The sequence below is a fragment of the Panicum hallii genome, chromosome 1, assembly GCF_002211085.1.
Source record: "Panicum hallii strain FIL2 chromosome 1, PHallii_v3.1, whole genome shotgun sequence".
Lineage (NCBI taxonomy): Eukaryota > Viridiplantae > Streptophyta > Magnoliopsida > Poales > Poaceae > Panicum > Panicum hallii.
Window position 1 is genome coordinate 52374476 of NC_038042.1, and position 15700 is coordinate 52390175.

Sequence of the window (15700 nt, forward strand, 5' to 3'; positions counted from 1 at the left end):
AAACCCTAGCAAGATGATCGGTTTCCGTGTGAAAAAAGAAAGGTCCGGCCCACCTTCACCAAAAGGCTCGGCCCAATACGTATGCAAGACCCATAAGGCCTATGGACTTCTTGGTGTGGGTAGGCGAAGGCCGGCCGGCCTATTCATCAGATGTATAATGGGCCTCATCAGGAGTCGAATTCAGATGCTCGCACCAAGTCACCAACACTGCTGCCTTCGCCTCTATCATCTACTCCTTTTGTCTTCCTCAAAAAAAAAATGTACTCCTTTTCTCTGAAGATTCTTGAGCAATTTTGTAACAATGGAATTCAGAAATCAATTAGTGTGTAAATTCTAATGTTCAGATTCAGAAAAAGTCTAGATAATCAACTATTATTAAGCGGTCGCTCCATACATCAGCTTGTGCAGGTGCGGTAAAAGAGGCCCTAAACAGCACGCTGAAATTAACCGCGCGCGCATGAGTATGCACTGGTAGGGTAAACATCGCTGCCGCCTGCCCGCCGGTCATACGCCTTCGCTTCTACGGCGGCTGGCAAAGCCTGCGTGGCTGTCCTCGCAGGGGCCCTGCCCCTGCCGCCACCTCGAGCCATCCAAATGCAACGCCCAATCGTCCTGTGTGCAGCTGGCTATGCAGAGCAGAGAGCATGGGGACGACGGGCGACGTCATCTCCAGTCTCCTCATGGCAACAGCAAACGCCGAGCATCCGCCAGCAGGCAGGCAGGCTCCACCCACGGGTCACCGTTGCTACGCAGGCAGAGGCGCAGCCGGCCAGCAACCGGCGCTAGTTACACTTACACCTCGGTGTCACAGCGATGATCTGCGACGAGCACGCTGCTCGCCGCCCAGGTTTGCCTGCCGCCTGCTGCTCTGCTGGGCTCCGCCTCCGCTGCAGCACTGGGCCGACCCGGCCGCCGGGTTGTTCTGCCGATGGGCGGCCCAACGGATAACTGTGCCATGCTCATTGTCACCGCCTAGATATGGGACGAGCCGATGGGGCCCACTCGCTCCATCCACCGGCTGAGCCGTCGTTTTCGAGCTAGCAAAGGCAGACGGATGGGGGGCTTCCATTCGGACATCACCCATCCCTTCTCCCTCTCCATTCCGCATGCACTCTGTCGATCAAGGTTTTCGGATTTGAAACCGGAAAAATTTCGGTTGCCATCAAAATAGGCTAATTTTGGAAAATTTGAAAATTTCGGACTGGGATTCAATTGTTTGACTGGTCAACGAATTTATTTTTAAATAAAATATGGATAGAACTTAATGGAAATATGGGTATTGATCACTCCTGTAGTAGAGGTGAAGAGACTTGAGGAGATATGATGAGAAACTAAGGAGAAAGATGGTGAAATCATAGAGTGAGAGAGGTAAAAAAAGAGATCTATAATTAAAGTTTATTTATGGTTTTTATACATAGAGGAGTACGCGGACTGATATAAAAATTCAACTTCAACCAAATTTTTAAGACAATTCGATTTAATTTCGGTCCATTTCGGTGAAATTCAATCATTTCGGATCGAATCCCAAAAACCATGCTGTCAATTTCGTCTCCCAGCAGGCCGCCTTTGCGCCCGAACGAACGGAGCCCTTTACAGACTTTCTCATCCTTTTCGACCAGCGCGTGGCGAGGCGGCGCCATCATGCTCATGCCGTTCGTGCGCTCGTAGGGCTCGTCCGCACTTGTCTGCAACTCATATGCGTGGTCTACCGACTATCATAATCATATGCTGCGCGTGGCATCAATCAGTGTCCGTGTCGGGCTCATCATGGCTGAGTTGATCTGCGTGCGGCGGCGACACAGACAGACAGACAGACAGAACACACACGATTCGATCAATTCCAGTGCTCTCTGGAGAAGAAATGAAGAATCCCCGGCCAAAGGTCGATTCCTCGGTTCGTGGATGAGCACGACCGGCCGTGACAGCAATGCGGTCGAGATGGGATGGGATGTCTCCTGTTCTAGATGCCGCGATGCATGCAGCTAGCACTAGCACATGTCCAATCAAGGATCGGAGCCAAAGGCGACCAGCAAAGCGGCCGGCGGACAGCGTCCAAGTCTCCTCCTACCTTCGGCAGCGACAGTTGCCGGGAGGCCGCCGGCCGGAGCCCGCGCGCCTTCACGTGAGTGCTCCTTCTCTCTCTTCGACATCCTCATCAGCTCCCGCACCACCACCACAGCACCACCTGACCTCTCCGGACCTGAGTTGACGGCACCTCGTACGACGCATCGATGGCGTGGATAGTTATTAAAGCTCGGGGATGGAGGGCGTGGAAACAAAAGCATGAGCAGGTTTTTGCATGCATGCGATGCTCTGCGAACCTAGCCTGCCGCCTGCGCCGCGCAGACAGAGACGGACGACGGCTGGCTGGGGCTGGCGCGGCCGGGCCGTCGTAGGGGCGAGCCGCTCTGTAAGGCTGCGCTGCGTGCGGGAGCCTGCGCTCGAGACTACCTGTCGTCGTTGACATGCACTGACACCGTGTTCTTCGTTGTTTCCTTCTGCAGCGTAGGTTTCTCCTCTCTCTCTCCTCTTCCTTTAAGGCAGATTCCGGCCGCCGCTTAGTAGTATTCAGATGTGATCTTCTGTACTATGTTTCTGTATACACATTTGTATGGGAGGACCAGGTGTACGTACACACTTGCAGACAGATTTATCTTTTTTACTTCGTGGTCTCAGGTCTGCATGCAGAGGCTTGCTTGGGAGATCACACGCTCTTGCTGGCAGATTTGTTGTCTTTGGACTTTGGACAATGATTGGTGGATGTTTGTTCTTGGCAGCAAGAATAATTTGCTGGCGCAGAATTTTGCGAGAAAAAGGGCGCGCAAACACTGAATGTGGCTAACTAATAAAGGGATTGTAGTACTAGTACTGCTTTGCATCTGCAAGGAGTTACTGTAGAGCGCATGTTCAGTTCGTTCGAACATTGGTACTACGCTTCTTGCTTTATTACTTCATTGGAATAAAGCTAGCACGCTAATGAAATGTTTCCCCTGTCTAATTAAGCGATATTACGCCGTATATATGTTTGTGTCTTCCTAAAGGAACCGAACCACGCCAAAGAAAAAGGAGACGAATATCTTTAATTATTTCAATCCATAAAGTGCTACAATATTTCGACTGAACACACAAATGTTGATTTGTGCTGGCACAAGATTGCTGACGGGTATTAAAACCGCAAGTAAAATATATTTTGATCGTCAGCAGAAATGTTTTTTTGTTACAAGTCTATGTGTTATACAAATTAAAGTACTATGTGTGTAACCCTATGATAAATTAATAAATCTCCACTTCTGCTCCCAAAGAAAAAAAAAAGAAAGTACTATATGTGTGTAAATCATGGGATCATGATTTGAGCCTCGTGGATGCGAGTGGTTCCCCATGCCGCACATGCATAGCATCTTATTCATAGCTTTTCAATCATAGCGCTCTCACAAGCAATGCTTTAGAGCACTGTCATTTTCTCAGTTGCTCTTATATTATGTGTTCCTATTGTGTCTGTGCTACGTTATTAAGACTGAATGCATATATACCAAGATACAACAGTTGGAGTAACAATAAGGATAAAAAAATAGAGAAATGAAATATCGTGTTTATTTGGAATCTATAAAGTTAGGGGATTGCTAATAACTGATAAAACACTGCTTGGTTCTTATGTAGTGAACTATCATTACAAATTTGTTGCTGGTCTTTTTTTTAAAAAAATGATGGACCAGATTTCAAGAAGGGTTGTTAGTTTTTAAAATATGTTAAACAGATCTCCAATGGATATTTACTTATTTTACCTTAAAACATTTTTCCTTGAATTTTTTTGTGAAATTATTACTGCCATTTGTACAAAATTTGACTCGTTTTACCTCAAAATATTTTGACTATGCAAATAACTTAACCTACCTCTTGAAAAAATGTATTTTCTCTCAATTGTCTGATGACATCGTCATGACCTGTACCCGAAAACTACTTTTTAAACTATTTGGTTATTATTTTCATGTAATTGTTATCTTAGGGTTAAACTAGTACTAGATGCTCTCAAGCTACAAAAATAATGACGGAAAATCTAGCCATTTTTGTAATATGGGTTTTTATGTCAACTGTGAATGTGAACTAAAATCTTGTACATAGAGAAAGAAGAAATATTTATTTAAAATTGGATTCATTCTGATAGCTCAAGAGAGTTAAAAAGGATCGAATAACTTGAAGGTAATAAAAAGGACTTTGGCTGCGTTTTATACACACGCTGAAAAGCGATGACCGTTTCGTACATACATGATCTGGTTCATTATTAGTACTCTTTGGATGATGATTAACAGAAATGATGGCCTGCTCATTGCATCACAAGAACTTAAAATAAAGCTCACGTTGCAACCACATAATAATGACATAAAGATGACATGGCTGCCTGGCTGCCAGGCAAAAGGCCACCCACGGTGTCGTTCACACAAAAATTCCACTTCACCACTGACTGATGCAACAAGACACAGTAGACACACAACTGCGTGCACAGGCGGCTCACAGTGCAGCAGCTCTCTCGGCTGTGCCCGGCGACATGGCGCGCGCCTGTCACAGTTCAAAGGCGGCATCGATGAGAAGCACGTACCGGTCAGGCAGGGGCACTCGTGTATGTAGCGCCCGGCAGCCGGTCGCCGTGTACGTACACGCGCCGCATGCGCGTGCGCCTGGCACAGCGTCAGCCAGCCAAACGATCGCCGTGCCAGGCAGCAGTAGCAGGGTAGCAGACTAGCATAGCATGCATTATTATTACACCACGCGCAGGCACGGCACAGTTTTTTTTAAAAAAAACGAAGGCACACACGGCACAGTAAAATCGGACGACGCCACTGCTGCTGCCGCTGGGAAGCAGCATCTGCAGGGGCGCCATGGATGCATGAGCCCATCATTCTTGCAGCTCAGCTCCATCCCCACATGCATGCATGCTTGCATGATATGAACGAACTGCCACTCTCTGCCAGCCAGGAGACAAGCTCTAACTTTATTTAATGCTGAAAATATTGTATTTTAATATTTCTTTAATAATGTTAGTATCAATGCATGTTAGCGCGTACTCGTTCCCTGCCTAGTCCCTCTCGGACAGCATAAGGTCAACGGAAATTTATTTATTTTTTCTTTCGACAAGAAACGAGAATTTGACGTCAGCAAAAAAAATACTGTAGGTGACAGTCTAAAAGTATACACTGGCCTGTTTCTTTCGTACATTATCCAGCATCAGTACGACCTGCGTTGATTCTCAGTGACAAAAGTGGTGTACTTTGTCGAACGACGCACCTGAATTAATATGCACGCATGTATTTATGATAATGTTATTATATTATTTGCATATTTGGACCGGTCTCAATGCATACTTTTATTATATATAGTTACTAAGATTGAGAACTTGGTAATCAAGTTAGAGGAGTGTTATCATGTTGAAACTCCTCTCTCATCCCATGAAATTCTCCCCTCCTCTCTCCTTATAATTATCCTATCATGTCGCAAATTTGCTAATGCGGCACAACATTTAATGCCAATAAAACTTCTTATGAAACTCCCATTGAGACTGGCCTTACACTAATATCGAATCGCACGTGTTTGCAATACCGAATCAATCATCAAACAGTAACATAATTATTCGATGGAAAAAAGTCATACCACCGGGGACTTTATATTTATCGTTCATGTTAGCATAATACGTAAATATATGACTCATATAAGCATTACACTATAAGAGTCAAACTACATATAAGATGTAGTTGTATTACTTTAGGAACAGGTTTTTCAACTCATTGGTTACAAATACTACAATCTTTAGGAGCTAGCTTTGTATGCTACTCCAGAATTAAGAAGAAAATAAACCATTATTAATTCCTGAAACTTATATAATATTGTTTCTTTCTAATATCAAATGATTAATAGAAAGGTCCTACATACATATTTACAATTAACGACAAAAGGATATAAAAATTGCATTACATTTTTTTGCAAACATCTTAAGTCTCTAGAATGAATGGTAATCCATTTTGATTTTTAAAAAATAGGAACACCCTCGCCATCCATACATATCTAATGTGTTATAAATCATTTAGTACTAAAATACGCATTTTTTATATATCACCTAATCGCCAGATGCGTAGAGTACATGTCATGCTCCACGAAATATTGCACAAACGTGTAAAAGTAGGAGACCGCATTACATTCTCTGTTTTAGTGCTTCAAATATGTTTAGAACTACGATGTTTTGTGAATTCTAACAACCATAGTAATATATTAAAAAAGACTAACAAATGAGATCATCTTAAAATTCAAGCCATTTTCTATATATGATGAATAATGGTACACACAGCTAGATAATAATACTGCAAAAGTTTGAAGGGTTTGATGTATGTGCAAAACGCATGTTATACATAACACAAGCACACATGATCCTAATTATATTCAACTTAGATTAATTGATGATATCTCAACGTACCATATGGCTTGTTTTACAGCCGCCGTCGACGAACCTTGCCAATTAGCGACAATTAGTTTGCTTGATCAAATTATTGAGCTATAGCTGGACTTCGTTCTTATTAGGCACCGGCCTTGCTTAACGTTGAAATTGCAGTCACTCGAGCTGCTATAGATATCACTCTAAAATCAAGTAGTTGAGCTTTTTTAACACAGTTTGACTGATACCATGAACAGAATATGCGAACCATAAATACAGAAAATTTTTTAACAGATCTATCATTTGAACTACCAACATATATATTAATTAGTATTGCTGTGCATTGATAAAAGAATGTTATCACACCAACCTTGCTGAGTAATATGGCATATAATGTTGATGATAAAGAAATAACATGTTATGCATATGTCTTCATCTAATTTGATCTATATATATACACCTTAATACCTTATTAGCATTATTCAAATCACTGTCATTGCCAAGAGAAATATCACAAACCAACAGGCAAGAGTGCCTTTTCACCAGCGTTAAAGGTTGTGCCTCTACAGGAGTTCTACTGTATAAGCTCTGCAAGGGAGCAAGTAGACATGGACAAAATAAACCCACACACCATGTCCTTTCATTTCAATAATCAAGCTCTTTAATCCGAATGTTTGGCTCAAGATCATGTTACTAGCTCCATACATTATATCAGAACATCCAATTAGGCAGATCAATACACCATAGATACATTTACAAATTAAATATTTTCACAGATGCTCCCACAAATTTTTAATATTCAGGTCAATCTTTCAGCTATTTCAACCTACAGGAAAGATCAAAGACACTAGTCTGGCTAGATTGAGTATAATAACATATATGAAGCTAAGTGAATTGGCACAATTTTATATCTCCATTATTTGTTTTTAATCAGAATGCTAATTAGAATTAGGTCACATCTTGATCTGATCTGGTAATACTAACTCTCAGCTACAAAGAGCAGATATTAAAAGGAAAGTACTTCTCCCTCGCAGTAAAAAAACAAAGACAATAGATTGATGGAGTGAAATCTATTAAGATGCAATGCAATACCTTGGAGATTAAAAGGTAATGTGATCCTGCGCAAGCTAAAGTAACTAATAAAGCCATTACACTTGATATTGAGTAATCATATACTTATCTAAACGAATAGCAAACCCTTTTTCCCCTTAAGAAAGTAATAAAGAAATCAATCTGATGAAGTCAACCTGCTGGATGAAGTACGGATACAATAACGAGGAGGAACGAAGGACCAGTATGATGATGTAGAGTATAGGTCGGTAAAAGAAACTTTTCTGTAAACATACTGCACCGGAATTGTATATATATTTTTTCTTGTATATTCTATAGAACAACCCGGCCTTAATTAGGCATCCGTTACTGAATTTCCATTTTCATCAAATAAGCTAGATCAAGGCTTGGACCAAAATGCACGACCTGGACCTTTCAGCCTCCTGTTTTGATGTAGGATTCAGTTCTCAGTCTCGGCCTAGGCCTATACATAGGGATTCTAACAAATAGCCTGATAGAAGAATGTGAAAGAGGACAGCTCGTCAGCTCGCGAGCAGAAAGGCATCTATCTAAATCAAGCTATATACCCCTACTGGAGAACGATGAACTAGATCAAGAGGTATATGCATAATCATGCATAGCTTGGACCGAGTTTGAACTTTGGAAAGGAACTACATCTGTATATGCTGAACACAGCAAGGCAGGACTGCTGGAGAAGAAAGAGTGAGCAGGCACTTACTCCATATATATGAGAGGCTTCCATTCCATCTTCTAAGAAGGCTAGCTAGCTAGCTACACACCACCACGGCCTTTCCCTTTTCTTCTTCCCAATCCCATACACATCCCTCTTGCCCTTTCCCACCTTTCAGTAGAGGCCAAAGGCACTTTTCTTGTGAGGTTCAACGCCCATCCCTTCTGAGTTTCCGACCCATCCCATTGCAAAAGAATTGCACCCATGCCCTACAGATGGGTAGGTCGTTACGGCCGCCTAGCCAAAGCCGGCAGAGCTGACGAGAGGCCGGTACGTGGCCTCTCCTGCTCCCACACCGCGCCCCTGCAGTACTCGCAGGCTGGTGCAGTAAAAAGGGACAAGGGATCGAGCCAGCGAGCAAGCATCGGTCCAAGCAACGCTACACATCGCACAAGGAGGGGGGCAGGCGCTGGCAACACATGCAGGCTGCAGCGGCAGCCACCAGGTTGTACACCTACGCACTGTTCCTACTCCCACAACAACAGTGCACAGCTAGGTTCGTACGCCCGTCGTCCTCCTCTCGCCCCATAAGTTCCTGGCAGGCGTACCATGGCGTTATGGCCAGTGGCGCCATTGTTGGCAATGCCCACTAGCTCTTTACAGATCACTGCCAAGACCATAAAGCTCTCTCCCTCCCCCCCTCTCTCTAGCTTGGAGGCCCAGCAGCTGCCTGAGCTCGAACTGTACTGTACATTTGTATACCATGCAGTATGCAGTAGAAGCCCAGACAATCCAAACTATACGTAATTTGAACCACAGATGGAGTTATTTCTGTGCCCCCCCCCCCCCTTCCTTAGCAAGAAAAGGAGGAGTCCTTGTTTATTCTTGCTGCGGCAGCCTTCTATGCTCTATACATGCATGATACACACAGAAGAAGGGCAGCAGTACAGTACTAGTACAATAAGTGATGTGCAGGCCTCTCAATTGATATGAGATGATGAGATAGTGGTACCGAATGCGAGGGATTTTAAGATCTCACCTGCAATTTGTTGCTTCAGGCTTGTCTCTGTTGCGAATGCGCGATCGGCATCGTCCTCTTGATCCGTGCTCCTGCAGTTGCGAGTCAATTTGCTCTAGAAGATTTCAAAGATCATGACAAAGATTGATGCTGCTTCTTCAGTTGCGCGAGCACTGCATAATTCTGCTGATCTGATGCATATCTTCAAATCTTGAGACATGTTAGGAGATGATAGACAGATTTGCAGGCACATGTTATCATATGTAGGGAATCGATATGAGACTGCATTTCCTATTAAATCGGGACAAGAGTACTGAAGCACACACGAACGGAATGTAACAGCGCGAGAAAATTCAGATCAGGAGTGCTGAACGATCGAAGAACATGACACGGATTTGGGAGAAACATTGATCGATTTTCCTAGTGTTTATCTGTATCTTCTCAAATCAACTCATCAAAAAAGTTAAGAGCCAAAAACAAAGGAAAACGGCAAATCCTAGCTCCTATCATCAAAAGCTATAATGGATGGATTAATCAAAAGAGAGGTAAGGAAAACGAAAGCAAGCAGAAGAAAGAATTGTTGAACTTTCCTTTGATTTTTCCCTTTAGGTCACAGATCGAGATCCAAAGCTGAGCGCGCCTCCCTCTTGGAGGAAGACGACGACGACGGTGACGACGCGGCGGAGGATTCCGCGCCATGACGAGGCAATTCTAGCAGCCTTAGAGTCGGCGTCCTTTGCTGCCACCCGGGCATCTGCAACGACAACGCATTGCCTTGATGGCTCGCCTCGCCGCCGTCTTGCTGCGGGTTGTTGTCGAGGTTGACGCCGAACAGCCGCACGCGCTTGGCGGCAGTCGTCGGGCTCTCGATGACCGGCACCGAGTCAAGAACGACCGGCCGTGACGCGGCGGTTACGCCAGCGGCGCTGGGTTGCACCGTGTAATGCAGCGGTAGCGTCGGGGCGCGCGGCTGGAGCGGCGCGTGCGGAGGCATCGTCCTGGCCGAGCCGAAAAATAGGAGCTGCCTTCCCACGGTCGGCGCGGGGTAGGTCATGCCGCGGAAGTCGAGGCCCTGCCGGAGGCGGTGCTCGTAGAGCGTGGCGGGCGGCGAGGGCGGCATGAAGAACCCTCCGCCCCCGCCGCCGCCGCCGAAGCCCCACGGGCTGTAGTGGTGGGGGCCGTAGTGCGACGCCAGCGGCATCGGCAGCGCGAGGCCGGAAAATCGGAGCGGGCCGCGGGTGTCGACCCGGCGCTTCCAGTCGATGAAGAGCCGGTGGCGCGCGTCCTCGGCGGCGGCGCGGGAGAAGGAGACGGTGTCCCCGGCGACGAGGCGCTTCTCCTTGACGAATCGGCTCCAGCCCTTGGTCATGACGTAGCTCTGGCTGCTGTTCCAGTAGGAGTAGCGGAAGCGCCAGTGCTTGCCGGCGCTGTCCTCGAAGCTGAGGAGGAGGCCCTTCTCGTTGGCCGCCGCGTCCAGCGGGAAGTACTTCTCCGCGTACTGCTTCGGGATCACCAGCCGGTTGAGCTTCCCCACGTCGCTCGGCGTCACCACCTTGTCGAACATGTGCTCCTTCTCCACCGCCTCAGCGTCCCCCGAGCCGCCGCCACCGCCGCTCCCCGACGCCCCGGCGCCATCCCCCGACGCGGAGCGGAAGGGGGCGGCGCTGCTGCTCCCCGAGGCCGACGCAGATGCGCTCGTGGACGCGGACCCGGAGGCAGCCGCCGAAGACGACGCGGTGGCGGCCGCGGCCGCCGGCATGAAGGAGATCTCGCGCCTGGAATTAGACGCGTCCGCCTCCTGCTCCTCGTCCGCCGCCTCCGACCTAGAGAATCGCCCGCTCGCAGCAGCGAAGTGATGATCCATAGCCACCACGAACACACCAGTAGCGGCACGCACAAGCTCTACGCTTTCTTCGTTCCCCCGGTATTTCTTGTCGCCCCCGGCGCCTCCTCCTTCCCTTCCTTCCACTTGCTGCTAGGTTCCGCTGCGACGACAGCAGCTGGAACCTGCCCTGGTGGCTGGAGCTAGCTGGGAGGCGTGGCCAGCGAAGAGACAGTGTTGCGGAGGCTGCAGACGTCGACGCTACTATAGGGCTGCGTAGAGCGGGATCGGATCTACCTGTGTATGCGTGTACGAACGCGCCGCTGTTGCTTGCTATGCTACTCTGGAGCGGGGAGCGGAGGCCAGCCTGAGAGGGGGAATGCAGGCAGGAACAGGAAGGACGGGAGCGAAAGAGCGAGCTAGGCGGCGGGGAGGGAGAGAAGAATTAGGCCGCAGGCGTCCGCATTGACGGCTGCACAGCGCGGCGGACGCCTTTGGGATGTGGCCAGATGGGATGGGGATGGCGACGGCGACGCGGCGCGGATAGATGGAGGTGGTGCTGCTGCTGCTGCTGCTGTGCTGTGTCGCTGGTGGTGGTGAGGTTAATTTGTGGCTGTGGCCTGTGGGCTGCGGCTAAGCTGCCTGCCTGCGCAGCCGCAGCAGGCGGCACCGTCTGCGTGCGGCGGGTGCGTGCGTGTTCCTTTCGCACGGGTAGAGGGGGGAGGGCGACTGCGCAAGAAGATTCGTGGAAGGCGACTGGTGGTAGAGTAGCTAGCTGCTGCAGTGCCGCCTCGCTCTGCCGTATTTCCCTCCGCCACCGCGCGAGCTTCCCATTCCTTTCCATCACTGTGCTGCAGTGCTGCTGCAGGGTCGTCGTCGCCCACTGCTCGCACGGAGCTCCTGGATTTTTCTTTTCGAGCAATTAGTTCTCCTAAAAATGTTTTTTTTTGCTCGTGGAGAAAAAGGAAGAAGCGTAGACGGAGCCGGGGGAGAAAGGTGGGGCGTACTGTACGGTGCGGTGTGCAGCTAGCTTTATAAAGGGGCGACGGGTGTGTGGGGCCCACGGATTTTCCGCCGGGGGTTGGGGCTCATGTGAGCGATCGTCCTTGTCACCATGCATACGGGTATCAAATGTAATCGCGCGCCACGCCTGCCTGCCCGCCCGCTACGACGACGGGCTTGGCTTGCTGCCTGCCCGAGGGATATATACCCACCCACCGGCTGCCCTAGGGTTGTAGACCTCTAGCTTCCTAGGCTGGGCCCAGCAAATACCATTTCCATCAAGGAGATTTTCGGGCGGCCACTTGCGGTGCCCCGATGATGTGTACTGAAAAGGATCGCTCGAAGAGCCTGGTAGAAAACTTTTCCTCCGACCAGCAGTTAATACCGAGCTTGCTTGCGGCAGGACGGAGGGTTTGGCATCGAGATCGTGACCTGAGGTGTATACGCACCACAGGGTGCCGATGGATAGCATCAATACTTGCCGAGTTATAATAAATAATTTAAAAACATTTAGTAGGTCGGAAAAATGAGGATTGTTTGTTTAATTTCCTTTCGTGAAAATATTTCCATGTGAATTAACTGAATATTTGCTCCACAGCAGGTGAGTAATATTTTTTTGCCTATCCAACACTCGAATTTATGAATGTTCCACTTAAGAAATATAATGCACCACGTGAGAAAATAATTTTCAGCTCAAGGAAAAAAATGTTTCATCCTAATGATAAAAATGTTTCAAGTTAATCAAAAATGTCTTGGTAGTTGATCTGGATGCAACTTATGGATGATCAAGACCTAACTCACCTAACAAGGAGGATAAACCCTTATGAACAGTGTCAGATGCACTTCGAGACTGTGTCATGTTCGAAACGCCAAGTATTTTGATTGAAGGGCATATCTTGGAAAAGATGGATGAGTGGCAGTGTCTTGTACTATTATTGCTTAATTCTGTTAGATGTTCCCTCCTACTCTAGTACAGATATTAAAAAGTTTATCCGCTTGATAAAGGTTGCTTTAACTAATAAAACTCATTAAATAAACAAGTACAGCTACAAGCTAAGCCCCGCGTGATAGATTTTACCCCGAGTGTATGCATGTCTTAGTCGAACTAGATTTTTTCGACAAGGGAGTTTTATTGATTTCAAGCAACGTCACACCACACGAATGTTTAGTCGAAATGGATAGGAAACAAAGATCTATGTTATGCAATTTTATTTTCTCCAGATTGTTAACTGGATTTATCGGCTCAGTAGATATTTATAGTCCATGAATAATGTCTCTCTCTCTCCAACGCTAGTACCTATCGCCTTTTTCTCATAACTGCATTGATAATGCTTCAAACCCCAACCGAGCAACAAAAGTGGTTGTTCGCGACGTAGTATGCACAATAATCACCATCTCCCACGGTGCACATAACGTACTATATACGTTTTTTCCTCAACTACAAGATAAGACAGTGAAGGAGGTCGATCTATCTCTGTTCTGAGAGTATAAGTCATGGGGATGAACCCGTTAAAAGAGGAACAGAAACGCATTTGCTACCCATGCGTCGCCCTCTTTCTTTAATTCCCCCCCTTAAATTTTGTTTTACATCTCAACATCCAACAACTATATCAGGCATGCGTGTCCTGGTGGCTTGGTGGAACCATCATCTTTCGGCGTTAGGTATAGATCCATCATGCCAGCGTAGAAGTATGAATAGTGTTTCTTCAAACCCAGCTTGTTGAGCAGGCATCTCGATCCCCATCAGACAAACCCTAATTGTACACTGCAAAGGCTGGTGCTTCATCCTTTCCCTCCTCAACAATGGGGTCCATTTTAGTGCGCATGCCGTGGCGTGGAGAGAGAGAAAAGATGTTGGAGAAATTGGAAGTAAGAGAACAGACTGACAGGGAGTGAGATAGGCGTTGGGCCGGGGAGGGCGGTCTTCTCCCCTGGACGGCTGGACCCCCTAGCTCACCTAGAACTTGTGCAGAGAAAAAGATGCCTCTCAGCTCTCAAGACTTGGCAGAGGTTGATAAGGTAACATGCATGCTTCTCATATGGTGTGATTCGAAATGGCAAGGAAGTAAAGCGGCATGTGACTTGAGGTGCGCCCACTTTACCAACATGGGATCTAATACTCTAGGCTAAGCTAAACTACTCCTACGAAGCAGTTATCTTCACAGGCTTTCAGTACACATTATTATACTTGGGTACGGTGTTAGCGTAACCAATCGAGCAATGGGGTCGAGCCTCTCGTTTAACAATGCAAACATGCGCGTGTTGTCCCTGTTGAAGTGGCATAGGCGGATCCGAGTTCACTGTGTTGGAGACTTACGCCCTGCTTGGGGAGTTCAAGAACTGCACAGCAAAGGACGGCATGCGCGCGAATGATAATTAATGATATTCGAGTCACGTGCCCATGCTATCTGTACATGTATATATATACTAGCATGCAATACAAGCATGCAGCAGATATAGGCCTACTACGCACCTAGTCCTCCAAAATCAACTCTGGCAATGGATCAGTAACTAACTGGTCCTGTACAGCCCATGTATCATACGGTACGGTAAGTACTTTTCAGCCAGGCCCACCTGTCAGGTTTACTGCAGCGCAGGATGCTGGACCTTTGTGCAGACCCTTATTCTGTCACCATGCACATCTGGTGGTCGTAAAGAAAAAGTTAAAAAAAAATTAATGTTCTAGCTTGGCGCACGAGGCGAACAAACATGAAGAGTTTCCATGCGGGTCCTGTGGACTCAGCAGTCAGCAGTGATGATTTGCAGCATAATTAACCTAAAGATGATGACCAGCTATCTAAAATAAGCGCATGCTGCTCTCGTCACTCTGAAGTACTATACAAGATTGATGATAGTGAACACAAAGCAGAGCAGTACTCCGGTAGTTAGTTGCCAAAACTTCATAGGATCTTTTAGTACCGACAACGATTCACTGCAGTATTCAACATTTCTTGAGTATTTTTTGTCTCAAATGGTCGAGGATTCATATATTTTTGTTCACAAGCGGCCAAGTTTTTTTGTAGTTGAACTAGTACAATCCCCAGGGGGAAAACACATCGGTAACCAAGAAACACCCGAACAATATTTACCAATAAAAAAAACCAGCTGCTTGGTAATTAACTATCAAAACATATCTTAATTATACTTAAAATCCTTGGCTATTCGAGAAAATTCCAAAGAATACCAATAACCATCGGCCATTCAAGAAAAAAACTTGAAATGGTTGTTGATTTAGTAGTGATTGGAACCCTTCAATCCGTTGTTTGATTGTCCCAATATATTGTCATGTATAAATTTCTGTGCTTACTATTTGAGTTTGTAATTTGAATTTTGAAGGGGGTCAGGCTACTGCTGGACTGGCTACCTGCCTTTGCAAATTGCATGTATACTACGATAGCATTGCCCACCATCTCATATCCTGTTTAAGCTGACTCGAGGCCAGCGAACTGGATCGGAGCATCCTGGCCTGTCTTATGGTCCCTGCATGCTAGCTGAGATCAACACTCCATTAATTCTTAGTGCTACCTCTGACTAAATGTATGGCTGGTCCTGCTAGGTGACGAAAGAGATTTTCAGACAGACGTTGTGCACGTTTTTGCTTATTACGTCAGATGACTATTGACGGGAGATCATGTGGGTCGTTGTTTTGGCGTACGACATGGGGCATGCATACACATGATGTATACATCACGATATCTC

General features: G+C 46.6%; 1 protein-coding gene across 1 annotated transcript; it reads right to left on the bottom strand.

The window, feature by feature from the left end:
• Positions 1-9584: 9584 nt before the first annotated feature.
• On the bottom strand, positions 9585-11499 carry LOC112875150 (B3 domain-containing protein Os02g0683500-like). The gene has a single exon (XM_025938923.1). It carries the CDS (start codon positions 11039-11041, stop codon positions 9788-9790), a length of 1254 nt encoding a protein of 417 aa, XP_025794708.1. The 5' UTR covers positions 11042-11499; the 3' UTR covers positions 9585-9787.
• Between the last annotated feature and the right edge of the window lie 4201 nt (positions 11500-15700).